This window comes from Coffea arabica, chromosome 5c (genome assembly GCF_036785885.1).
Source record: "Coffea arabica cultivar ET-39 chromosome 5c, Coffea Arabica ET-39 HiFi, whole genome shotgun sequence".
Lineage (NCBI taxonomy): Eukaryota > Viridiplantae > Streptophyta > Magnoliopsida > Gentianales > Rubiaceae > Coffea > Coffea arabica.
Window position 1 is genome coordinate 4,775,134 of NC_092319.1, and position 26,937 is coordinate 4,802,070.

Genomic DNA, 26,937 nt, shown 5'->3' on the forward strand with positions numbered 1-26,937 from the left:
TTCTTCCTTTCTTTGGAATAATTTAGAAACCTCCCCTAAGATTTCTCATAATATCACTTAGCCCCCTAAAATTTTTAAAATCTCACTTACCTCCTTTGAATTGCCATTTATTGTAACATTGTAACCCCTTTGAAGGAAATACAAGAAAGATAAAACTTTTGCTCCAATACTACTCTTATGTTATCTTACTTATGGTGTTTATAACAACAATAACAAATAAAATAAGATTAAATTTTTATAAGGGGTAATTTCTTAACTTAAACTATTTATTTTGGTTGTATTGGAGCAAAAGCAAATTTTAAACCTTGAAAAATTCACATGTATGAATAGATTATTTTAGTTTTCAATACAACTCAAACTAAATCATTTATTAAAACATATTTTCTAAAAAAAATACCTTCACTTCTTTAATTATAACCGCCCACGAAATTTTTAAACATGTTAATTACTCAATAAATGCTCCTAAGCGGCTGATCTTGGTTAGATTTAATTTATCCCGGTCCTTTGCTATCCTACCACGACTCCAATGTAAAGAAATATGGACCATTATTAGATAGCAATTTTTTTAATTTACACATTTTGGTTTAAATTTTTCACTTTGTTTTGGCATCTTGTTTAAATAGTTATTAAGAACAAGGGTATTATTGTCAATTTGTAACCTTTCATTGGAATATTTAGTCTTATCAAGTTAATAGGGGAGATAAGTGAGATTTTTAAAACTTTAGGAGAGCTGAGCGATATTATGACAAACCTTAGGGTAGGTTTCTGTAATTACCCTTTTTCTTGGGTGCTGTTTTGGAGGGGGGTGGTAAATAAACTGAAATTCAAGTGCCTATTGGGTCATTTTCTGGTCCGATCAGATAAGAAAAATCCAACTCGGTTATGCTACTGGTTCACTGGTTGACCAGTCGAACCGCCAAAGTTGGGTTCATAAAGAAATTCGACTTTTCCACTATGAATGGAGTTTAAAAAAAAAAAGGCATTGGACTTTATTTCCCATTTATTAAAACAAAAAGACTAACAAAATTAACTGTTTCTCCATTTGTCATTCAGCATCTAGCCAAGCACCAGCCTCAGGTACGCCATCCATCTCTCCCGTCCCCTCTTTGCCGGCCGGCGACCTTCCCCCACCCCTTCACTAACACTTCTCCGCCTTATGTATTAGTAAATCTGCTTTGGTAATTTCTGCATGCATATGAGAATAATTTTGGATTTGGACGTTAAGATTTTGCTTAATTATTTCTACAAAAAATATTCTCCTCCACAGGAATTCCTCTGTTTAACTAGATTTGATTTTCTTAAGCTGTTGATTAGTATTAGTTTTTGGTGAAAATGTTGCGAGTATGATTGTTAATTAGGCGATTGATGTGATCTGATCAAATTCACTTTTTTGGGGCCAGTTTCAATATGTTAGAATTTGCCAAATATATTCATCTGGTTTTTCCCTTTTTTGGTAGGAGCTACTGTTTGATTGGTTGTGATTTTGAGCCTAGTGGGTGGATGATGTAATTGGAAAAATATATGCGAGTTTTTGAGCTAGAAACCATTTCAAATGAAGTTAAAATTCTCATCTTTATGCTTATAATTCGTATTATTAATTGCTATTGGCACTAAATTAACAACGACGTAAGCTGAAGCTAACTTTGAATGCAGAGTCAAAAACATGAGTGGTGGTGTGAGCTAGAATTATGGGATTGAAAGTTCAAACCATATCAATATTGTAATTGATCAGAAAGCTTTGTAGGCCTCATTTAGTAAGTTTTTTGATATCTTATGACAATGAAACTCATCGTCTTATACTTTTTTTGGATTAGAGAAATAATCAAGACCATTCTTTAGAGACATGCATACGATAAAGAATCTCTGAGTTTCTTGATGCCATCATTAAACATGTTACGTCCATTTGAACCTTGAGGTGTAGTTGCTAGTGTAAAACTGGCATTTCATCTTAAGGGAGGTTAAAATATCTGTCAGTGTTAAATCTCCTTTCTTCTAGTTGAATGTGGGGGAAAATAAAGGAGATAAAGAAGAAGAATCTATCCAGATATCTGTCACTAGGAGAACTAGGATGTTGTTGCCAACCCCAAACACCAAAGCATGCGAAAATTCTTTACTATGTTGAATATTAGATGATTGTCACGTCTAACAAGATATGTCTCTTATTTTTTATGCTTGAGAAGATGCAACGTTTATTTTAGGCTATTAGTCAACCTTTAATTTCTATATATTAATCTTCTAATTCCTTTTATTTGTCCTTCTTTTTACTTCTTTGTGGGTTGAATGACTATTTCCTTGCATTTATGCAATTAGCTAACTAGTACAATGGCATCAGTTGCTATGGATATGCTAAAAGCTGCATCAGATTGGCTTACTTTTGCTTTTGATGCTCCTTTTGCAAGAGCAGTTGTCTTTGGAGTGAACATTGGAGGTATGCCATCAAACCAGATAAAGCTCAAATGCTTACTCCTCATTTTGGAGGTGTATAACTTTTCCTGTTTCCATGTAGGTCATCTATTTGTGGAGGGTCTTCTCGTTGTGGTCATTATTTTCCTTCTTTCGCAGAAGAGTTATAAACCACCTAAAAGACCATTGACAAAGAAGGTTTGTTAGGGATACCTAGCCACCAAAGGACTTGTATTTCTTCATTTGTTTATTTTTTTCTGTTGTCCTGGTTTGTGTTGTGCTTTTTGAGACTCAAATTAAGAAAAAGAATTTGATCTGGGCTTTTCTCTTACTCCTTTGCTTCCAGTGTTGATTCTTTATATGGTAAGAGAATTGCTATTAGGGTGCAGTAATACTCAGAGTTGGATGTAAAGTTCTTGATACTAGAATTGTTCTGTGTCTATAGGAAAAGTGCTTGTTTATTGTGTAAAATGAGCGTTGTATGATACAGTTGATGTATGTTACTCTGTTCTCACGAGGCTGGTGTATCTGTTCATTCTGGACCATTCTTTATCCGTATCATGTCTTAGAGTAAGAATTTTGGTGTCAAAACATTAGTGCGATTGTCTTAACTGAGATACTAGATAGCTGCATCTAAGCCAAGTTTTGTTTCCCTGAGCTTAGGATTTAGAGGAATAGAATCATGAGCATGTTGTAGAAATAAAAGTTCCTGGAGAGATATATATATCACAGTATGAAAGCAAGGAAATGAAAAATTTAAAAAAAAAAGGGGGAAACACAAAAGATTTCCCCAGCCAAATGCAACCAAACACTTCAGAAAAGAAAGACTGAGAAGTGTCTATATTCGAAGTTGTAGTGCATATAAAGATGGTAAGTTTGTTTTGCCCCAGTATGTATCTGTGCATATGATGTTAAAGCTGCAATCTCTCTCTCTGCCAGCCCCCCTCTCCAATCTGAGAATAATTCAATTGGTGTCCATTTTGTTTAATTGTTAATTAGTATACGTATTGTTTTTGGTCTTTACAGAAAACCCACATTGAGAAAGTAGGGTATAGAGTATGTCATCTTACCTGTTTTATCACAATGAAGATGCATAATATTTAGCTGAAGTGTGCACCAAGTTTTGGAGCCTAAACTTACAAGTGAATTACCTTCGAATATCTAGTGCAAGAAAATCGAAGTCCATCAATTCTTATAAAGCCTAATACATACTGGAGTAGTGGAAGAAGAGTAAACTACATGAAAGCACTATTCTATGTCGTCTGACCGGGCTAACCTCTTAAAATTTTGGTGTCTCTGTCTTCTAAAGTGTCACTTGTTTCACCAGGCTGATCTGACAAATGCATTTTCTTGATATTTTCAGGAAATTGATGAGCTATGTGATGAGTGGGCTCCTGAACCTCTAATTCCTAAAATCACAGATGATATGAAATATGAACCTCCTGCATTGGAGAGGTAAAGTCGGGCTTTTTTTGCCCCCTACATAGTATTTTCCCGTTGAAGTTTGGCTTTTCCAACTGCCATGTTTAGTAAAGTTGGACTTTTTTTTTTTTGAGGGGTAAATGGAACCATAGAATTTTATCTGGAATTACCGAGAAAATGGTTAGAATAACGTACGTGTGAAAGGAAATGTGCAACTTGAATTTATATTTACTGAATGAAATGGGGCCATTTGTTTCGATAGCCCTATTTCAAAAAATTGGTCCCGTGATACTGTGACTCCAGGTGATGGATAAAGCAATGATGTTTCCCTTGTTTAAGTAAACAAGTTCTTGAGTATCTCAATTTCTGATTTTATTGCTGTTAAGAATACATTCTGATTAACAGGTGTATCTTTGCAGTGCTGCAGGACCACATACATTAATTAATGGGACAGAAGTTATCAATTTTGCCTCAGCAAATTACCTTGGATTAGTCGGACATGGGAAATTACTTGTAAGGAGAAGCTACCTTTCTTGTCATTGGTAATTTGTGCTGTTGGATTTCTTAAACATGTCCTTCATAGCTAAGTTGCACAACAGGAAGCTTGTACAAGATCATTGGAGAAATATGGTGTCGGTTCTTGCGGTCCTCGTGGATTTTATGGAACAATAGGTATAAATTGATTTAATCTGCAAAACTTCAATGGGCATGGTTGCAATTTTCTCCTTTTAACTTGGAAATTTGGGCACCCAGTTATCCTTTGATCTTTGGTACAGATGTCCACCTTGATTGTGAGGCCAGAATAGCAAAGTTTTTGGGTACTCCAGATTCTATACTTTACTCTTATGGGCTTTCCACCATGTTCAGTGCAATCCCAGCATTTTGCAAAAAGGGAGATGTTATTGTTGCGTGAGTATATCCAATCTATCTGTTTTAACTTATCAATGAACATTAGTCATCTACTGATGTTTCTTTGCTTGGGGATCGGATTCCAAGTATATGTCATTAATGGCTTGCCTTATGTTTGATGTATCGCATCATCCAATTATGTAACTAACAACGGATGAAGATGTCTGAGTAGAATTTCTGATCACTTCTGCATACCGAAACATCTCTTCCTTTCTAAAGCTTTGGCTATCATCTGTTTCTTTGCCCCTTCTTTTAACTTTTTCCTCCTGCTTGCCTAATTACTTTTCGGTCTCTCATCAGCATCATCTTCTTATTCTTCTTGTTTCATTCATGCTACTCTCTAGCATATACTGGCCACCCTTTTGAGCAACAGTGTTGGATATTAGTTATATGATATATCAGTTATACCCCTATGATTTCCATGTCTACCTGTTCCTTCATGGTTAGGGCATCAATATACATCATCGTATAATGTCACTTTGTCATGATTCACCGGAATTTTGTGTATTTGTTTCTTTCAGTTGTTGACTGGCAAATCTATTGCAGTAATCTGTCTAAAGGTTTGTTATGAGTTCTCAAAAGAATTTTTGCTCTTCCAGGGATGAGGGAGTGCACTGGGCAATTCAAAATGGCCTTCAGCTTTCCAGAAGTACAGTAGTATATTTCAAGCACAATGACATGGAATCCTTAAGAAATATGCTAGAGAAGGTCACCCAGGAGAACAAGCGTGCAAAGAAGCTGAGGCGCTATATTGTGGTAGAAGCGGTGTATCAGGTATTATTTGGTTTGTTATGACATCGTGCATTGATCATCCTTGCACATATCATGTTTTAGAAGCAAATAGATATGTAGTGTGATATTCCGTTTTCCCTCCCACCTCACCTTAATGAAAAGTTTCTCCCCACTTTCCTCTGCATTGTTCCAAGTTGTTGAGTTGCTAAGAGTATTTCTTATCTTTTTAGTTGTAAACTAGTCAGGGGCATTATGTAAACTTGGGTGTGATCAAGGCAGTAGACAGAATTAGACAAAGTAACACAAGGGAGACAGAGTGAGAGGGGATTGTTATTCATAGGAGAGGACAAGGAGACAGGGTCAAGTTGGCATGTCAGGTAAAGGCATGAAAAGGTGTATGTTGGACAAGGAGAGGTGTATGCTGGATGCATGGCAAGAAAAATATTGGCGAGCTAGTAATACTATACATTATATGGTATAAAGGATCAATCATGAAATCCAGAGAGTAGTATGATAGATCATGTAGCACTACTGGCTGTGCCATGTGACAAAGTTAAGGAAACTGGTCCCAAGAAGGCAGTGCTGATGTTGCCTCTTCTCTTCTCTTTTCTTTGTATTTTTCAAGTCTTAACATGCTTACCTTTAAAATTTTTTATTTTTCCAAACTAGCTTCTATTTGATGAACGATGTGTTATTCTGAATGGCTTAGCTTAATTACAGAATTCTGGACAAATTGCTCCCTTAGATGAAATCGTTAGACTCAAGGAAAAGTATCGATTCCGTGTTTTACTGGATGAGAGCAATTCATTGGGTGTTCTTGGCAGTACCGGCAGAGGTTTAACTGAGTACTGCAAAGTTCCGGTAATGATTTTGTACCTTTTCCAAGTTTAATTAGTCAAAAGGTCCCTGTTTGTGGCTTTATATTTGTGTCCTCTTGTAGGTTGACAAGATTGATATCATAACGGCGGCTATGGGGCATGCATTGGCTACAGAGGGAGGAGTATGCACTGGGAATGCAAGAGTGATTGACCACCAAGTATGTAAACTTTATCTGCTTAATGTTGTAATTTGAATTCTTGCATTGATGAGGATACAGTGCAGATAAATTTACTACTCTAAAGTTCAGTTACAATATTCCTTGAGCTGTTTAGGTCTTTGCACTAATGCTTACCCAGTATATATTTTGGGCAGCGGCTTAGCAGTTCTGGCTATGTCTTTTCTGCTTCTTTGCCCCCTTACCTAGCAACTGCAGCAATCACAGCAATTGATATCCTGGAAAAAAATCCTGATCTTATCACAAAACTGAAGAAAAATGTTGGCACACTATGGAAAGGTTCGTTCAGTTTTTCATGTCTTGTTATTTACATTTATCCCTCAACTGTGAGGAATATGCTCTTCATTTCAAACTTGGCTTGCAGGGTTATCTGGTATTCAAGGGCTTGAGATAGCAAGTGATCCGGCATCACCAATTGTTTTTCTCCAATTAAAAAAGTCAACAGGTTCCTCGAAAGGTGACCTTCAGGTGCTTGAAGAGATAGCTCACCATGTAAGTTTTGTACTTGAACTCATCCAGTAAATTCTTTTACTTCCCTAATTGGTCTGCCTGATTGAGTTTACATCTGGAACGTGGAAACCACACGCCTGCACATCCTTTCTGTCCATCTTGAAAATTGAAGTTGAAATAAATCTTGTGTCCGCAGGTACTGAAGGAAGACACTGTTTTCGTTGCTACTTCAAGAAGATCAACTCTTGACAAATGCAAATTGCCTGTGGGCATTAGATTATTTGTCTCTGCTGCTCATACCGAAGACGACCTAATGAAAGCAGGTGAATCACTGAAGAGAGTTGCAGCTCTGGCTTTAAATGGTCATGATTAGATGTTGCAAACTTGGAAGTCTGCCATGGTTTTTTCAATTGGAGCACGGATTTCAGATCTGGTGATGGACCTTCAATTCAGTGATCTTCTCATGCAAGCAGAAATGGCAAGAAGACTGCAAGTTTATTTGAAGACAGGTGCACGAGTATTTTGAAGCTGTTGTTGGTTTTAATCCTTTTATCCGAGTTCAGTAGGACTGCTAAAATGGTACAATTTTGACTGATGCAAGCTATTTAGATCTTTGTAGTGGAATATGATTCCTTTTATTCTCCCTGAGCACCAGAAAGGGGATAACAGAAGAACCGTAGTCCTCAATTGAATGTAGATATTCATGTTTAAGTTAAACGTCACTAACCTCTATTTCCTGGATTTGTTGGGTGTCTCCATCTTAAGCTACACAGCAAGCGTCAGATGAAAAAGATGCTTTATCAGACCATGCATAAGAAGGTAGAGAACAGCAAACCGGAAATATGATATCTGAACCATTCTAGCTTTATGTTCAAAGCTCGTTGCAATTCTTAGTAGTTGAGTCTCATCCAGAATCATATTGCAAAGATGAAATCAATAATTACTTGGACATCTATTTGTGATTATTCTCTCAGTGCACTGCACAATAGTTTTTGCAAGGAAGATAGAGCAGTACCAAGACTACCATATCACTGATATCACATAACTAGAAAAGATTTGTAAAAGCCAAATGCGTATTTGAGAAAGAGACTAGACAAGGATATCAATGGATGAGGAAATGTAGTACCAGGCCATTAAAATCTTTTTCATCTGCATACATCCAGGTAGTGTTTCTGGAAAAGCCTTGGTATCAGAAAAGATAAAAACTGAGCAAATCTGCTGAATTGGGATTTGCTGCCGAAAACATGGTATATTGCAACACTGCTCAGTGCTTGCATATACCTCAGATTACGTTGTCCTGTAAAAGCTTCTAATGCTTTTTCAATAGGCAGCCTAACTTCTTGATGTTAGTTGTTCTTATGTTTAGATTTACAGTTTTTAAGTACTTGTTAAAATATTTTCTGTATGATATGAATGAAGAATATTTATTGAAAACTGGCCAAGTGTTGAAATTGATGCTCACGTTTCGTTGAAGTTGAAATATCGACCTTTTCTAGTTAGTGTTAATCTAGTTTGACAATTTAGTTATAACGAGTCTAAATTATTTTCTTTAATGCATTTTTGGGCAGAATAACTAGAGGATCAATCTAAATCCCAGAAAGATTCAAGCAAGCTATTCTACTAAAATTCACGTGTTATTAGTAATTGACAATGTTGACATTTATCCATGATACCTTATTAATTTATGTTGTTCCTTCAAACTCGAATAATTTACTTTTTAGCTTGCTACTTTGAGATGGATTAGCTTCAAAATTTTGAATGGTCGAGGATATGCTTCAAATTCACAAATTTTTCTTTTTAAAATTTTTTTTTCTAGCAGGGAGGCGTGATATTTAAGAAATATACTCTATATTATCAGTACAGATAAATTTATTTTTTAATAAATAAATAATTTATCAATATAGATCCCTATACATAATTAAACTAAATCCACTGTATGAAACTACCGGAAAACCCTCTGGTCAAAGTTCCTCGCAATAGACACCTACCAATTTTCTTTGCCCAATTTTATATTAACAATCTCTGTCTTATGAACCGGCTTTTGGGTTCCCTCGGGGTTTAGGTTTGTAAAAATTGACGTAAGCTCTTTGGGATTCGAAAGAAAAAAAAAATCTGTCTTATGAAAGATTCAGTTCAACCAAATTTGGAACTTTAGTGGCGAAGATCCTAAGAGCTCTCCCCTTGATAGTTTAAGTATAGGAACCCAGTGGACGGTGGTTGAGCACGTGCAGCCTTGGTTCAAGATTCATTGTGTCTTTACTCTTTTCCCACATTCATGTATAAAACGTACAATTATTCCAACTTTATGCGCAAAAATTTTCCACTGGAATATTCAAGTTCTTGAAGTGTGAAAAAAAGGAACAAAATCATTTGTCAACTCAATAAATTTTTTTAGTTATTTAGTCACTTTCTTAATTTTAAAAAATAAAAAATGACTCTCAAAATATGAAATAGTAAAATAGAGAAAAAAAATCCGATGATCAACTTATTTGACTGTCAAAACTACGCTAATTAATAGGAAGAGAGAGGTATTTCACGTTGCTAAACTGCAAATATTTCAAAATGTAGCTCAAACTATATGCTCAACAAAGAGCTACAAACTAATTTTTTGGCCAGTGATATTGCCACAAACAAAATCTAAATGTCAAACCAAAATTTCGAAAACTACCCCCTCCAAGGCCGATTGGAAAGGTAATTTTAACAATAAATACCAAAACCGGTTGCATTAAAGTTTTGACTGTGGCGATGTTATTTGTTGATAATTAATCTTAACCTCTTTCTCTCTTTTTATCCTCCTACCCCTCCCCACATCTTTTCTATCCTTAACTATGAGGCACAAGATTTGAACTCTGAACCTAACAGTGAGAAGCATTCTAAAAACCCTCTCCTAGCCACTAGACTCTTGATCTCTAATTCATGCTTTTTAGAGTCTTTTGCTGTTACTATTTTGCAATAAACATATGCAAATATATGTAGTGTAGAAACAACTAACAAGAATACAACAGAAGATTGCAAAGCAAGTCCTTGTATTAACCCCAAAAGTCTGCTCTTAGTATTATTTGAATTCATGTTAGCATGAACTCTGCTAAAATTGGAGCAACATCATTTAGCAGCAACAGCTTTGCCAAAAGCCACTGAAAGGAAGACTAGTTTCTTTGCTCTTCCAACAAAAGCACGCTTTCTGAAGTTGTCATAATCATTAGCTTCAATGACGTCCAAGATTTGACGATATATTAGTAAAGATGCCCAGACAGGCCATCTGCTAGCTGAATTCAGCTCTGCTATGCCCCTCTCAGCCTCATCAAACAACATCCTTGCTCTTTTTATCTGTCCACTTATAAAGTTTCTCCACTTTTCTGTTACTTTGCCACGAAATATATCATCATCTGATAGACCAGCTTGCCCGAGTTCATCCTGTGGAAGGTATATTCTTCCTCTCCTCGCGCTATTTTGAAATATTTACAGTGAAATGGAAAAATTACTTCGATCAGTTTCCTCCATACTATACTAGGGTGATAAAATGGGAAAAAAAAGAGATAAATTACTGTGTAATTGTAGTGGAAACTATGTAGATTTTAGTGATGAAATGCAGATTAATAAAAAGTGTCAGCTAAATTGTTATGTTTGAACAGGGTTGCATTAGCATTTCTACATGCATGGGGCATCCTGTGAAAATTATTCATTATTTGCGATCTTTCAAGGTTTAGTTTAGTTAATTTTTAGCATTAATTTAGAGTTTCAAGAGGTCTTACTCTTCACCAACATCCCTTAGGATGTTAGTAAGCTGATTAGCGATCCCAAGGGCTAATGCAGCATTATAGACACTTTCTGCTGAGGACTTTGATTCTGGCGCAATCCCCATCACAGGAACAGTCATTAACCCTACTGTTCCAGCAACATAATAGCAATAGAGGTAAAGCTCATCAAAATTCTTGTACCGTGATTTTTTTAAGTCCACCCTCATTCCTTGAATCATGTGCTTGAAAGGCTGTCAAAATATTAGACACCAACGTCACCTTAAGGGCTAATGATGTACTATGAGCTGATATGACAAATATAAGTTAAATAAAAATCAAACAAAATGAGCTGTTTATAACCAATTTAGTCAAGAAGATCTAGAGATAGACCGAGTCTAGTTGAGACTGCATCTGTTCTAGAACATGAACTTTATGTTAAATTCCAGAGGAGTACAAAGAGTTAATGGTAGGTAAGTCAGGTTCAGCTAAGAATCTCTTCATTCTATTTAAGCATGTCTATTTGGTTTGACTATCAACATGAAGATTGCAACACTAGAATATTGTAGCTTGAGAACAAAAGGTGATTGTACTAAATTTTTGTTGTCTGATACTTTACCTGTATATCAACCGGAAATTTGGATACAGTATCAGATAAAGCAGCATCAAACATATCATATGGATGGCCTTCAAACAGGCCGGCTAGCCTTTCCTCCCATCTATCAAGAGCCCTTGGTGTAAGATGAGAAGCAATAGGTCCGTCTACAAGTTCATCAGTTCTTCGGCACCACGCTAGAGCGAAGAGTCATTCATTGCATCATTACTCAAACAATCAGATATCAAGAATTAAGCTTCAAAAGAATCAACAGGCATACCATAGATAGCCCATATAGCTCTTTTTCTCTCTGGTGTCATCAATAATGTTCCTGAATTAGTACTGGAAAAGGTCAAGTATGTTTCGTGATATGGTCTCAGAACATTGGATTTTTGGAAATTTCTGAAATGGTTACTTTCATGGTTTTTTATAGTTAGCATAATCATGAAACCTTGGTTTGTCAGCCCTGATTTGTTTGTTTGCTTGCTTAATCGATCAGTAGCTAGTTCACCAAGACTGAGTAGAAGGCGAAAAAATGAGATGATCAAGTAAAGAACGTGCAAGAAGAACAAGGACGTACCTAAGTAAAATGTTTTTGCAAACTCAGCACAGATCTCACCACATCGATCATAGGCCTTGTTCAGCAAATCCCAGCTTATGTTACCAGTTCTTTGCTCCAGTAATTTCTTTTCATGTATACTTCTACCTGTCTTCTTTTGTTTCACAAGAGCTGCTTGCTTCAAAACTACATCATACACTTTCTCCTCTGATGTTGTTCTTGATGGACTAGCAACATCAGTTGTTACTGCTGCAGGCACCATTCCAGCCGATGAAAACTTCAGCTCAAAACATATTCTGGAGTTACTTTGGCTATTCCTATTTCGAGCGATGAAAGAAAATGGAGACCTTGACTTCTCCCTTGGACAAGCCATACTTATATTTCTACATGACATCTTTCCTAAATTGCAGAGAGCAAACCGTGGCTTCTGTCACTAATTTATAGCAGCCAATCTTAACTGTATTGAGTAATTTATTGTCTGCATCATAGGCGGAACGAAGATATATACCTGTAACCATATACATACAATATAACGGCAATAGAGTTTTAGCCAGGTAAATTAAAGAGATCTTCTTCATATATCCAACTTCTTATGTATGTAACATCTGTTAATAGGATCTTTTTAAGATTCTGTTAAGGATCCTTTTGGCTAGGGCGGACAACTTGAGCAATATGGTCAGCTTCTCCTATTTTCCTTTGGCAGTTTCTTATACAAACACAAGGCAGATGCCACAATGTGCCATCACTCTCTTTGGTTATGGAGAGAGATCAACGATATAAAATTTTGGAGTTGCATAAACTGTTTGTGTAGATAGTAAATACGTAAATTTAAGGGTAAATTACACATAGCTCCTTATAGTTTTGCATATTGTCACATGATCACATTAAGGCTCTAAAATACCCACATGACCCCCAATGCTTGTATGTAAGACTGAAAATGGACTGGAAGCATGATAGTTTTGTGGTGATTTAACTAGACACCTACAAAAATGCGTGTCATGGACTCATAATATGCATATAACCTCCCCTACCCCCCTCCCCCAAATGAATTGTACATGATTATCCGCGTTATCCACTTGTGTTTCCTCTATGGTATTATGTATGATTGTTAAACCACTATTTGATTTAATGTTAAGTAAGAGTGATATTGGCATTTCAATTAACGATGTCTCGTGTACTATTTTTCATCAAATTTTTACTTTACATTGAACTACAATGGGGTTATGTGGACATTTCAAAATATTAGAGGTGTCATGTGGATTTGTTGAAACCATGGGGGGGTTATATGTATAATTTATCCCATATTTAATTATTAATTCTCGTCAAAATTATGTGTGATCAAGGATAAAATAAGGATTATTCTAGTCTATGTGCTGCTCCAAATCCGGAATACGTAACTAACATGTGCAGCAAATATGGTATGATTCGCCTAAACATGCTGCATCTTAATCTACCTTAATTGTGTGAATTGAAGCATACTAGTGGTGCAGTGTACATTTGTAGCTTAACCCAGAAAAGAAAATTAAAAATAGAATTACTCAATAAAATATTAATTCTTAAATAATAAAACTACTATAATTTGAGTTCAATAAATTATTAAAAACTTGAATTGACTAAAATACTTCTACTAAACAATAACATAGAAATTTCTATTTTTTAGACATGATTTAATATGCCAACAATTAGAACAATTAGACAATCATATAAAATTTATTATGTCAATTGTAGTGTAAGCTGACGTGGTCTTAGATTTTTATAACCGACGAATAATTGGGACATGAAAATTCTCAAACAATCTTTGAAAACCATTAAACCATGTACTATTTGATTTTCTTTCTGGTTCAGCTGTGAGTCATCTCACACCCGAAAATTAGGCTAGCACATTCTATATAGGGTAACCACAAGTTTGACCACGAATCTGGTTTGGATTATAGAGATGCAATCCATCACATGGTGTTTGTCGTCTACTTATGTGAGTAGGATGTGAAAAAAAAAAAAGAAAATAGAAACACAAACGGGATGTCAAACTCGTTCAATGACTTTTTTTTTTAAATGAAAGATTTTGAATTAAAATTTTTTTATTTACAATTTTTTTTACTTTATTATTCAATCTAACACATGAATAGGACATAAACAAGGTAAAAAAAAAATAAAAACACAAAAAAGATGCCAAACTCATTCAATAATTTTTTTAAAATAAAATGTCTAAAATCAGAATCTCAAACTCATAATTTCTTCCACTTTATTACTCGATCCAACCTTCCCTTCATTCAATGAATCTATAACTACATATCAGCTAGTAAAAGCTATTCCATGCATGTCAGCTACTGTACATTTTGTAGGCAAACATCGGGAAACAAGCTTTCCCATTTGCACCGAATCCTCAGGCTAACATATATTTGTTCTTTCTTTCCACCTTCAATGAATCTTATCAATAATGTTAGGAACGAGTAGGTGCAACTTTCAAGATTTCAATAGTGTGACAAGTGCATTTAATAAATTACCAGTCTCTAGTTTGATATTTTGCTTCTAATTCTAGCCAACAGATGTAATGTAAAGTACACCCCTTCGTTGCCATTGAGTAGTGAGTCTAAGGGCATAGCATTAGTGAAGGTCCCAACACTCCAACCTCTTATTTAATTACATCATGTTAACCATTAGGATCATCATTATTGCCACTTTCTGACAATCAAATGCATATCATTTTTAAAAAAAAAAAACGAAAAATATGAGTCATGATTTATGTGTCATTGGACAAAACCAGTGGGCGTGCATTTAAAAATGACGAGTGAAAAATGAGTTTTTTATTTTAGAGAATAAACAAAGAAAAATGGTCTAAAATGGGACTTAAAAAAGTGCGACGATTTTGGCCCAAAATAATAGTTTAAAAAGGATTTTTTTAAAAAAATAGGAGTCGCCACTTGGTATCGAGTTTAGCTGTACCAAGTCACCTAAAAATAGATAAAACCCTTCTTAGACGACTCCAGATCTTTGAAAACAAGATAAAAGAGTTTAAGAGTCACGGTTGAAAAAAGAGAAGACAAAAATTTGATAGAATCAAACCTAAGACACCTTTTCAACCTAACCAAAATTGGTTGCGAGATTTAGTTGAAAATTTTCTTAGTTTAACTTATAAAACTTATCATATTAGGGTGTTTCCATATGGATGCAATTTTAGACCTAATGAATATCGAGAGGGTCAAAATATCTTTTCAAAATTTAATTAGTGCAAATCACATTAATTGTAACGCCCAAAATGATTCTTAGAAGATGTCACGAATGTGCAATGATGAGACTCGAAGAAAAAAAAAGAATAATAATATATAAACATACTTGACCTAAAGGAGAGGAATGCAATATAACAGGTACGGGGAACTAAAATTTGTAACTCAAATTTTCCTTCATATGGAGGGAAATGAGAGCGTGCTAAGATTAAGAAGCCATACTCGTTCATTTCCTATATTTGAAGGGTAACCCTTCTAATCTAATCAAGCAAATGAACTAACCTACTTCTAATTTTCTAAATGAAATGCAAGTCTGAATGTCATGTTTCACACACATAGAGATAAGGGAGATTATATATAGAGGAAATATCATGCAAGATGAGAAAATATCCTAAAAATGAAAAATATGCGTGAAATGCGATGGATGTTATGCAAGGAATGTGAATCTAGCGCGAAAACGGTCTTAAGGATCTAGTATTGAACTAACCCATTTCTATAACTCTTCACTAGTGTTGGACCAGTGACAAATCGGGAGAAAGGCCACAACTAGTGTTGGACTAGTGTGGTGACATCATGCATTTATTATAACTAAATAAATCATATAAAACATAATTAAAACAAGTAAACACATAAAGTACATAGTGCACATAGCACATAAGCATAATATCTAGATGCAAAGGCCCTAAAGAAAACGAATCAATATATAAGCACACAAGCAAATAAACGCAAATAAAAGTCTAATTATTACATTTGGGGCCCTAACTACAATCTAAGGGGGAAATTAAAATAATAATAACCTAACTATTACATTTATCTAACTAATTATATTTTTGGCAAAAATTAAAACCTATTTATTACAAAGGCTAGCTAATTACATGTTTTGAAACCTATCTATTACAATTTGGCATTTTAATGCCTCTCAAATAATGATAAAAAAAATAAATGAATAATTAAAAGAAAAGGCACTCAAAACCTGCAATTACACATAAAAAACACATTAGAGCACATAAGAGGATGTAAAATAATAAAAGAATGTTACCTCCCTTGAAGTTGTGGTTAAATGGGGTGAAATTTGCCCTACTTATACTCCAAAATCAATAAAATGATCAAGACACCAATTTAATTAGAAAGAAATGGAAATAATCATGAAATCTACCAATTAAAGCACTTAAATGACGTATAATTAACAATTAAAGAAGAAAAGCAACTTATATTTAAGAAATCAAAACTATTAGGGATTTAATTGCAAAAATTAAAAAGTTTTTGGGATAAAATTGTAATTATTACAAAATTAGGGGTCAACATCAAAGAAAAATAAAGTTTGGGACCAAATTGAAATTAAATTAGGGACCTAATTGAAAGATAACAAAAGTTTTTAGGGTTGTAGTAAAATTACTTAAAAGTATAGGGGCTCGAATGCAAATTTTGTATCAGACTTCTTGAAATAGAAGGCCATTTGGACCATTCTTTTATTTTCCTAGGCCAGAAACCGCTTAGCCCAACCAAAAGTTCAAAAGCAATAACACAAGCCAGCCTTTACTTTTATCACTCAAGCCCAACCGGAAAATTCATGGGCTTTAGCCTCTAAGCTTAAGTCAATCCCAATCAAGAATAACTAAAACCCGCTTCCACCAAATCCAATTCTCCTTTAATTCACCAATCCCAACAAATTAAAAAGTCAACTAAAAATGATTAAAGTCTAATTATACTCTAAATTCCATGAATCATTTGCTGAAAAAAACATGCTAAAATATGAAAAATAGGATTAAACTTAAAAAGGGGCAAAATTGATTTATTTTTCCAAGTTTTTGGGCTATAGTGGAATTAGATGAAAGTCAAGGGGCAAAACTATAATTTAAAAAAATGCAGCCTAGTACTAAGAAGCTTTCTTCCTTCCGCAACTTTTTTGGGTTTTCATGTCAAAATGGATGCTAGCAACAAACCATTAATCATTTGGACCAAAACAAGATCCTATGGCCCGGTAACTCAAGCAAAAACTCATCATTTGCATATCATCTTTAATTACATGCAAACATGATAAAAAAAAGCGCAAAAAACAGCGGTGGTTCTCTAACTTTCAACTTTGCGCACTTTTAGTCCTCCAACTAATAATTGCGCAAATGTAGTCCTTGAATTAATAAAATTGTATATTTCTAGTTCATCAGTCCAATTTGGCTGTTAAGATGGACAGGAGAGACATCACGGACTACTCTCATAACATTTGTTGGGGGCAAAGTCGTCAGCACAAAACAACAAAGTCCCTCGAAAACTTCGAAGTTTGGACTGTTTGTGGAACTCCTTCTTCTCCAATTAACCCTAAATTACGCCTTGCAGTGACGAGATTTGCAGAAAAAGACGATCGGGTTTGAAGTCTGCCCAGAGGAATGGTGGAATGGAAAATTAGAAGAAGGGGTGTCTACTTCGACCCCCAATTAGTATATGGTATGTGCACTTAAACTATACAAAGTTCTGCAAAAATGAGCAACAATTGATGGTTATTTGTGTTATAGTGATTGCGAAGTACATAGAAAGTTTTATTTTGGTTGTGGGGTTGAATGTGAGGGTGTTTTGTCTCAAATATGGGAGGAAAGTGGTCCCATATTTGGGTTCACTGTCTCTGTCTATAAATAAGCACCAGTGGTCCTGAAGCATAGTTTTTAAATTACTGGGCCATCACTACTTTGTCTTGTTGAGCTAGCCAAATTATTTAATTTCTAATGTTGATTAATTTAGTATATATTAGTGCCTATTGACCTAAGTTTGGGATTAAGGTCTTTTATATACAAAATTAATGAGTTACCAAATTAATGATTACTCGTAATTGTTAATGTAGATGCAGTATCTGAATGGTTTACTATAAGAATGCATCACAGGGGAAAGATTCGTTGGGAAAGTTACATAAGTTATGTTGGTGGTGATGTGGACGATGTACACTTATGTGATTGTGAACGGATGTCAATTCATGAACTGAATCAAATGGTAGAGGAGCTAGGTCATATTTAGGAAACCATAATGTATTACGACCTTGAACCAACTAAAGATCTTAATAGTGGGTTAAGGGAATTGTGTACAGATGCGGATGTAAACAAATTTTTCACCTTGGCTTATGAATATAAAGTGATGGAGGTTTACTGTAACCACTTAACAATTGAAAAAATTGATCAAGTTTTGATGAAGGCTACTGGTAGGGGTAATTCAGTAGAGCAGAAAAAATGTGGTGTGGTAATCGAAGAACTAGATGATGAAGGTCGGGTGGTTGCGGAACCTTGTTTACAAATGGTACGTAGTGGAGGTGGGGCATCATAGTCAACTTGGCAAACAGTTGACAATGACGCTAGGCAGACTTCGGCAGAACCATTAAGGGACAATGGACCAACTGTTGAAAATCCAAGGAATGAATAGGGCACTACACATGAGGGGCCTGGAACTACACATGATGGTGAAGTTGCATCTGAATCAGATGCTGAAGTAGAGAGGTTTCCTTGGGATAATGATTATTGTGGAGATGAACAGCTTCTCTATAACCTCATTAGAGAAGGAGACCAGCAGCAACTGGATACAAAAGGTGAACAGCAGCATGATACATCTGAGAGGTCTTTGCAGGCTAGAAACAAGCATCGGCAGTCTAAAAACCAAGTAGAAGCTGAGCAATAACCCCAACAGCCCTCAGTTAGCAGAAAACCAACAATCAGCAACCACAGCAGCCAAAAAAGGGGAAGAAACAAGTGAGGAGAAGAAGAGAGAAACCTATAGATGAAGGTCCTGAGAGGCAGACAAATGCATTGGATGAAGACTATGTACCGGATCACTTAAGCAGTGATTACAATTTATCAGAAGAAGATGAGAACCAGTTCGAAGGGAGATACAAGAGATTTGTATGGGATAAATTCATGATAGACCCCAAGTTTGAATTGGGGATGAAATTTGAGTCAAGGCAACAATTCAAGGCAGCAGTGACCGAACATGATATCAAAAAAGGTAAACCAGTCTAGACATGTAAAAATGATACCAAAAAGGTGAGGGTTGTTTGTAGAGACCCGTGTCCTTAGTTTGTCTTTGCATCAATAGAGAGGGTACTTGGTACATCAGATTTGATGGTAAAGACAATGCATGATGTGCATGAGAATTGCAATCATGCTAGGAAGAATAAAAACATGACTTCTACGTGACTATCTAATAGGTATATGGAGAGAATCAGGTCTAACACAAAGATGCCCGTTAGGGAGCTTAGGCAAACTATTCATGAAGATTATGAGGTTGAGAATTCTAAATGGGTGGCTAGAAAAGAAAGAGCCAAGGCTATACAGCTTATTAAGAGGTCTGCAGAGGCACAATACAAGAAGATTTGAGAATATTGCAATGAGATAAAGAAGACACATGAGGGAAGTACTATGGAGGTCATGTTTACTCCATTTAGACTGCCTACAGGTAATCCAAGATTCATGCGACTATATTGCTGCCTTGGGCTACTTAAGCAAGGCTTTAGGGACGGTTGTAGGCCTATAATAGGCTTAGATGGATGCCATCTGAAAGGCACTTATCCAGGACAATTACTTACTGCTCTTGGAATGGACCCTAACAATGGTTATCGGCCAATTGCATGGGCAGTTGTGGAGAAAGAAGCCACGAAACAATGGACATGGTTTCTGAAGTTGTTGAGTGTGGATTTGGATATACAAAACCAATACCACTACACTTTTATCTCTGACCAACAAAAGGTTATGCACTATATCATTGTAATCTGGTTTCTATCGTCAAGTTAGGTGTTTACTTTTCTATTTATATTGCAGGGACTGGACAGAGCATTAGCTGAGGTGCTTCCAAACTATGAGCACCGATATTGTGTGCAGCATTTATATAGAAATTTTAAAAAAAAGCATCCAAGAGAAGCGTTGAAGGAGAGATTTTGGAATATTGCATGCTATACTACACCTGAGCACTTCAATGAGGCAATGTCAAACTTGGAGACGTATGACAAGGAAGCACACAGCTGGGTGAAAAAGGCACCTCATCCTCGGCATTGGTGCAAGGCATTTTTCCCAACTCATACCAAATGTGATACTCTGGTCAATAACCTTTGTGAATCTTTCAATGCTCATATCTTGAAGCCAGAGATCAGCCTATAATTTCACTACTGGAGACTATCAAAGAGTATATTATGGATAGGATTCAACAAAGAAAGGCAGCCATGGAGAAATGTAAAGGTCCTATTGGACCACTGCCCACCGAAATTATTGATGAAAGGGTGAAGCGTTCAACTCACTAGAATCCTATTTGGAATGCTGCTGTTGGTTATCAAGTGAAGGGCCCTAAAGGAGACCAATATGCTGTAGACCTAAAATAGGGCATTGCACGTGCAAATTGTGGCCGTAAGTGGAATTCCTTACTGTCATGCAATAGCAGCAATTCATAGGAATAATGAAAATCCTTATAACGAAGTTGAAAGTTGCTATAGTACAAATCTATTTTTGAAGATATATTGTAATGTCCTCCAACCAATTAGTGGTGAAATTCTATGGCCCCCATCCACCATGCCTATATTGGACCCCCACTCATTGTTACTCAGCCTGGGAGGCCAAGAGAGGCTCGAAAGAGAGACATCACATAAGGAAAAAATCATGGTAGAAAACTGAGAAGGAGAATTGTTATACATTGTAGAAAGTGTGGGAAGGCAGGTCACAATGCGGCTACATGCTGCAAAGAAGGGTTTGCCCAATCTAGTCAAAGAGGGTACTGATATTGGTGTATATACTCCACAGGGTGCAGAAAATCCTAAAAGTCCAAAGTCCTCTGCGAGGCCATCTAAAAGGCAGACTGTAAGTGTATAGAAATTGTGGTATACATGAAAAGGCAGATTAAAATCTTACTTTTTGTTATTTGTTGTCATTAACAGGTTAGAAAAGACCAACAAAGGAAGAAAAAAAGAAATGTGTAGCGACAATCTCCTCAAGTTCACGAGGCATATGAGCATCAGAATGAACACCAACATGAGGCATTTGAATCTGAACACCAACATGAGGCATTTGAATTTGAACACCAACATGAGCATCAGAATGAGACACATCAACACCAAGTGGATCAGCAAGACCACCAATCATCATTCCACCATGGTACTAATCTTCAAGAACAGCAGGCCTCTTGTAGCACTCCCTTAACACAAACTACCTCCTAAGAGGCAGAAGCAGAAAAATTCAACAAACCAGCCTTTAACAGATGTTGATAAAGGATTTATCAATCTGAACTACGCATATTTGGGCAAGCAACCTCCCTTCACTGTTGGAAATTGGAAGGGAAAATGGAGTGGCAGGAGCAGAGGAAAAGCTGGTAGAGGAAGAGGAAGGGGAACTGGAGGTACAAGAGGATAGACATGCAGCAGCTTAATCCAACAACACCCACTGTTTTGCAAACCAATAGTACTTTATTGTTGGATCTCTTTTGACTGGGAAATATCTTTTGTCTTTTGTAATAGATAGCTTTTAACCAAGTAATGGTTTTGTCCAACTGCTTAGCTTTTTGTGTATAAGTGGATTAGTTGTTTTTTTCTACTAATTGTTAAATGGTCAAGCTTGACTATTGTATCTCTTTTGACTGCTATGTTGGATGGTATCAAGTGAATTAATGAATGAATATAACATGGTATTTTGTTTTGTTTTGTTTTATTCTAGTTTTTACTATTATTTTTAGCACACAGTTGGATGGTATCGAGTAAATGAATGAATGAATATAACAGGGCATTTTGTTTTGTTTTATTTTGGTTTCTACTATTATTTTTAAGCACACAGTTGGATGGTATCAAGTAAATGAATGAATGAATATAACAGGGCATTTTGTTTTGTTTTGTTTTGTTTTATTCTGGTTTCTACTATTATTTTTAGCATTCATTCAATTTTTCCCATTCTAATATCGTCTTCATGTGTGGCTGCCAGCCTGCCAAGCACAAAACACTAGTTCAGATCAAATGAAGTTCTATTACTTCCATTCTTCCAAAAACATACAGTACAATTCAACTGCATATTTGTTAGCCTAGCTAACCCTACAAAAGGCCAATATAATATGGCAGGATTACAACACAATTTTTACAGCTATCTTAAAATCAGATTACTCTATCAACATCTTGATAGATACAATTTGGTCAGCTACGCAATTTTCATAGAGCTTCTTCAATTTGCAACATTCCAGAAGTCCATCTTTCATCTCGAGGCCAAACCACCATTAATAAAATTAAAACCCAAGAGAGTACCAGTAGTCTTACAAGCCACTTCCTAATATGCTTTTGGCTCGCCAATTCGTGTTCCATGTCCTTCACTTTCACCTTCAACTTTGCAGCTTTTGACTCCAATTTGGTCAGCACAGTTTGCAATTCATCCCTTTGTTGCTCAGTTGCATTCACCCTTCTTAGAAGACCGGGCATCACCTCAATTGACCGACGACACATTTCCCCGTCGATCCAATCCCAAAAGTCACAATCCCCATCTACGCATACTACATACATCTTGCCAGGATTCCAAGATGTCCACAAAGTCACCATCTTTGTCGATTTATCGCAGGGGCACACGGGGAGAGTTGGAGTGTTCAATCTTCTCATTTTCAGCTCAATTGAGACCAAAAATCTACTGCTACCAGTCCTACAAGCTTCAGATGTCAATTGGAGTGAAAATGGAGAAGAACGAGATTTTTAAGGTAAGTAAGTCCCTCTGTTGTGCTGACGACTTTGCCCCCAACAAATATTATGAGAGTAGTCCGTGATGTCTCTCCCATCCATCTTAATAGCCAAATTGGACGGATGGACTAGAAATATACAATTTTATTAATTCGAGAACTACATTTGCACAATTATTAGTTGGAGGACTAAAAGTGCACAATGTTGAAAGTTAGAGGACCACTGCGGTTTTTTGCCCTTAAAAAAATCCCAACCAAGATTTTACAAAAAACACAACAAGAGGAATGAAAATGCAGAGAGCAAAAAAGAGAGAAATCTGTCACAGATCCGAACTTGTACGAAGGAAGACAGTTTAACAGATACCTATGATGTTTCAAGAAGTCGAATGAGAGCTGTAAACCTCAAGAAAAAGGGATCCAAGATCGGAAAGATAAAATTGAAGATTTCTGAAAAAACTGGCTTCAAGAGGTAACAATGGTGCGATTTCGAGCCCAGATTCGATGACTTTAGAGACGTTTTCTCTGAAAATCTCCAACACAAAAGTTCTTCTCCTACATCTATAGAGTATTCAGAAATCAAGAATCGATCCAAAAGAAGTCAGGACGAAGGAGAAAAATTGCCTCTGAACAGGACCTCCCGCTTAACCCTGGCTCAAGTTTTTCCAGAAAAAATTTCCACACTTTTTTCTTCTTCTTTTTACTCTGTTTTCTTTCTGTTTTTCTTTGTCCGCTACCTCTCCTCCTTTAATGGCCGCATTTGGAGCCTTTTTATAGGAACAAAACCTCTCTCAAAACCTAGGATCAATGGTGCATATTTTGCTGCACTTTCTTGGCAATCTTTGAGCCATTAGATTGGCCTGATTCCAGAAGATTCTTGATATTTTGGATTAGGGCCAGGTGGCCATGTACTAGAGTGATCAAATGGAGGAAAAAATGAAAGAAAAAATGAGTGGAAATGGGAGGAGAAATGGATTTGCAAGTTTGCTGTACTCATGCCTTGCGTTTCTTGTCTTTTGGCTACGAAAATGGCAATGGCAAGCGCGCTTGCGTACGCGCGCATGGGTCTGCTTTTTTTGCAAAACTATATTTTATTTTTGTTCTCTTTTTTTTTTCCTTTTCTTTTCTTTCTTTTTCCGATTTTTCTCAAGAAATAGAAATGAAACAAACAAATTAAAATAAATAAAATTTTTAAAAAAATAAAATGATAAAATTTTGGTGTCTACAGTAGTATTCGATTAGGGTTTTTATACTGAAATATTTGCTTGCTATCGATGAAATAGGTAATTAAATATTCATTATGTATCTGTCATTTTCTGAGTTGGGTATGAAATTGATAAGTAAATATTTATGTACAGATACAAATTCAGAATTATTTCCCATAAGAATACACCATGGGGAAAGAATTAGTTGGGGGGACTTACGAAAGCTATGATGGTGGGAATGTAAATTACATTGATATTTGTGATGCTGAATGAATGTTCATTAATGAGATTCACAGTATGGTTGCAAAACTAGGGCATAGAAGGGCATCCATACTATACTGTTACCTTGAGTCGAATAAAGATATGTTGACCGGATTACAAGAGTTGTCTACTGATAGTCATGTGCATATAAGTTTAAGGGTGATGGAAGTGTATTACCATCATTTGATAGCAAATGAAATTGATGAATTGAAAAGACTGTTAGATATAGGGCCACCAATAGAAAAGAGGAAATATGGAGTTAGCATACAAGATTTGGTTAGCAGGGTTGCATGTTCAGAGAGCCTTCTTTGGCATTGATCCCTAGAACAAGGCGTTGCAATGCTGTCTTCATGGACACAGAAGAAGCCGATGGATCAAAAGGGCCTGATACCGGTATTAGTAGCAAAGAAACAGCTAGTGTTGGTGAGAATGGAGAGGGTTCCATTTAAAGTGATCCAGAATCAGAGTCAGACTGTGAAGAGGACAGATTTAGTAGAGCAAATGAATACTGTGGTGATGAGCAGCTGCTCGACAGCATGCTAGATGATAGTGGGCTCAATAGTAATAGGGAAATACTACTGCAAATGGAAATTAGACTCACGAGCAGCAGCAGTTAGACTTTAATGAGCAAGGAGAAGGGACAAAACATGCCGAGATGGGGCAGCAGTCACAGGCTTAGGTGATTGACCAGCCATTTGAATCACAACAATCAAAGCCATGAAAAAAAATAGGTGAGGGTAAGAAAATCTAAAGTGCCGAGCCAATCCACACCTGTTGAAGATGAAATTGATGCATCTAAGGAAGACTTCATACTTGATCATTTATCAAGTGACAATTGCGAATCGGAGGAGGAAGAAGATGAAGATTTTAGAGGGAGATATAAAGATTTTGTGCTTGAGAAATTTCTAATGGACCCTCAGTTTGAGGTTGGCATGAACTTTGAGTCACGTGCGCAATTTAAGTATGCTGTAGCTGATTACGGTATTATCAAGGCAAAGGAGTAGCTAGTTAATGCTAATGGAAGATAGCCTCCAAATCTGATTGTTATTTTGTTGAAACCAAGAACAAAAATTGAATGTGTATGTAGATAAATTGCCAAATGTTTTGATTGGATGTAGCCTGGAACAGCCTTTTTGTGTAGTTTTTTTGTTTTGTTTTGGGATGTCAAAGATTCCCATCATGTCCAAATTTTGGATACAATGTTATGACAATGTTTCCCAACTGGTTTCTGTTAAACTGTAGCATTCGATTATGTTCTTTTTGCTAATATCCTTCATCTCAGTCAATTATATATGAAATGAAATGTTTAGGCATGAAACTTTGATTTAAATGCTCATTCAAACAAACCAATCTTATAGTGCTCAGTAACAAAAGTACAACCACTTCTCACATTTTATCCTACCATACCTACTACTACTACAAGTACCATAGATTTTTCACATTCAATCTTTATTCATTGACTACCAGTCAATGAATAAAGAGCCTTCATAAGCCACCTTCAATTTCCATCATTCTACGGGATTCATGACCAATTTGCAGCATCCCTAAATAACCTCCTTTACGGTGTTGCCAAACTATTACCACCAATAGCAAACTCAACAAACTAACCGCAAGCAGCCTCAGAAGAAACTTGCTGACCCATTTTTGCCACCGCAATTGCTGCTCTAATTCTCTCAATTTTGCCTTCAATTTCACAGCTTTTGCCTGCAATTTTCTTGTGGCATCTTCAAGTTCATCTTTTTGCTTTTCCATTGCATTGATCCTCCTCAAAAGCCCTAGTATCAACTCCACAGACCAACGGGCACATCTCTTGATTGATCCAATCCCAAAACCCACACCCACCGACTTTTACAGAGCAAACAGCATACCTCCTTCCTGGATTTCGATCCATCCGCAAAGTTATCATCTTTGTTACTTTCCCACATTGGCATATGGAGAGGGGAGGGCTGCGAACTCTGTGCATCGTTGCACTTGACTAAGACATCTTCTGCTTTTCCTTTCCTTCGTCTCTGCAACTCGCAGATGATAATATGGAGGTAGGGTTTCTTCCATTACATGTGTTGGAGTTTTTGATCACTTTTTCTAAGTTTGTGCGAACAAAAACACCCTTCACATTTGTGGTTGCAGCTCTTGTTGTGGGTTTACCGGTTGAAAAACTGGCTAAACTGACTAAAAGGGTCACATGTGTACACTTTTATAAGTTAAAGGGGTAAAAGTCCTCACTTAATTGTTGAGGGGCTAAAAGTTAAACAAGACAAAAAGTTTAAGAGTCATCCAGGTTTTTTACCCTATCAATAAAGTGTCTTGCACAATCTTCAAAAGCTGTGCAACGCTATCATAAAAAAAAAAAAGAAGTTGTGCAACGTTGATTTGGCTGCCAATCGGGGTTTGTGAGTGGCACTTAGTAAGCCCAAGTTTGACTCACAATTATAGTAACATTTTTGGCTTAGAGATTTTAGGCTTTGAATTCATAATATGAGACCCATACTTAACTCACAGATACATTAAAGTTTCGGATCTAATTTATACACAGTTAACTCATAATTATACATAATATGTACTAGAATTGAATTCACACCCAATGTGTGTGCAATAAAAAAATACATAATATTTATAGTTATATATTTTAAATAAAATTTTTACTACTGAAGCAATATTTAAGCTTTTAAATATTTTTTTCATAAAATAATCTTATATTGGTAATTGTAATGTTTAGGAGTAGTTATACTGAAA

General features: G+C 36.0%; 3 protein-coding genes across 8 annotated transcripts; 2 read left to right on the forward strand and 1 right to left on the reverse strand.

The window, feature by feature from the left end:
- The first annotated feature begins 958 nt into the window (after positions 1-958).
- On the forward strand, positions 959-7,711 carry LOC113690729 (long chain base biosynthesis protein 1). Of its 5 annotated transcripts, none has more exons than XM_027208742.2 (13): positions 959-1,077; positions 2,333-2,428; positions 2,507-2,601; positions 3,767-3,858; positions 4,245-4,338; positions 4,425-4,497; positions 4,602-4,734; positions 5,334-5,508; positions 6,187-6,327; positions 6,407-6,502; positions 6,658-6,799; positions 6,885-7,012; positions 7,167-7,711. In XM_027208742.2, the coding sequence occupies exons 2-13, from the start codon at positions 2,338-2,340 to the stop codon at positions 7,341-7,343; spliced, it is 1,437 nt and encodes a 478-aa protein (XP_027064543.1). In that variant the 5' UTR covers positions 959-1,077; positions 2,333-2,337; the 3' UTR covers positions 7,344-7,711. The 5 variants fall into 5 exon arrangements, with proteins under 5 accessions (XP_027064543.1, XP_027064542.1, XP_027064545.1 ...); XM_027208741.2 differs by having other exon boundaries at positions 961-1,077; positions 2,311-2,428; XM_027208743.2 differs by lacking the exon at positions 959-1,077 and adding an exon at positions 1,673-1,754.
- Positions 7,712-9,979: 2,268 nt separating this feature from the next.
- LOC113688784 (phytoene synthase 2, chloroplastic) lies at positions 9,980-12,601 on the reverse strand. Of its 2 annotated transcripts, XM_027206580.2 has the most exons (5): positions 11,880-12,601; positions 11,580-11,630; positions 11,324-11,496; positions 10,723-10,958; positions 9,980-10,415 (listed from the first exon to the last, which is right to left on the reverse strand). In XM_027206580.2, exons 1-5 carry the CDS (start codon positions 12,250-12,252, stop codon positions 10,073-10,075), a joined length of 1,176 nt encoding a protein of 391 aa, XP_027062381.1. In that variant the 5' UTR covers positions 12,253-12,601; the 3' UTR covers positions 9,980-10,072. The 2 variants fall into 2 exon arrangements, with proteins under 2 accessions (XP_027062381.1, XP_027062382.1); XM_027206581.2 differs by lacking the exon at positions 11,580-11,630 and having other exon boundaries at positions 11,880-12,454.
- A 6,872-nt stretch (positions 12,602-19,473) lies between these two features.
- Positions 19,474-20,208, forward strand: LOC140007163 (uncharacterized). Its single transcript, XM_072049848.1, has 2 exons — positions 19,474-19,800; positions 19,873-20,208. The coding sequence occupies exons 1-2, from the start codon at positions 19,474-19,476 to the stop codon at positions 20,206-20,208; spliced, it is 663 nt and encodes a 220-aa protein (XP_071905949.1).
- Positions 20,209-26,937: the final 6,729 nt, after the last annotated feature.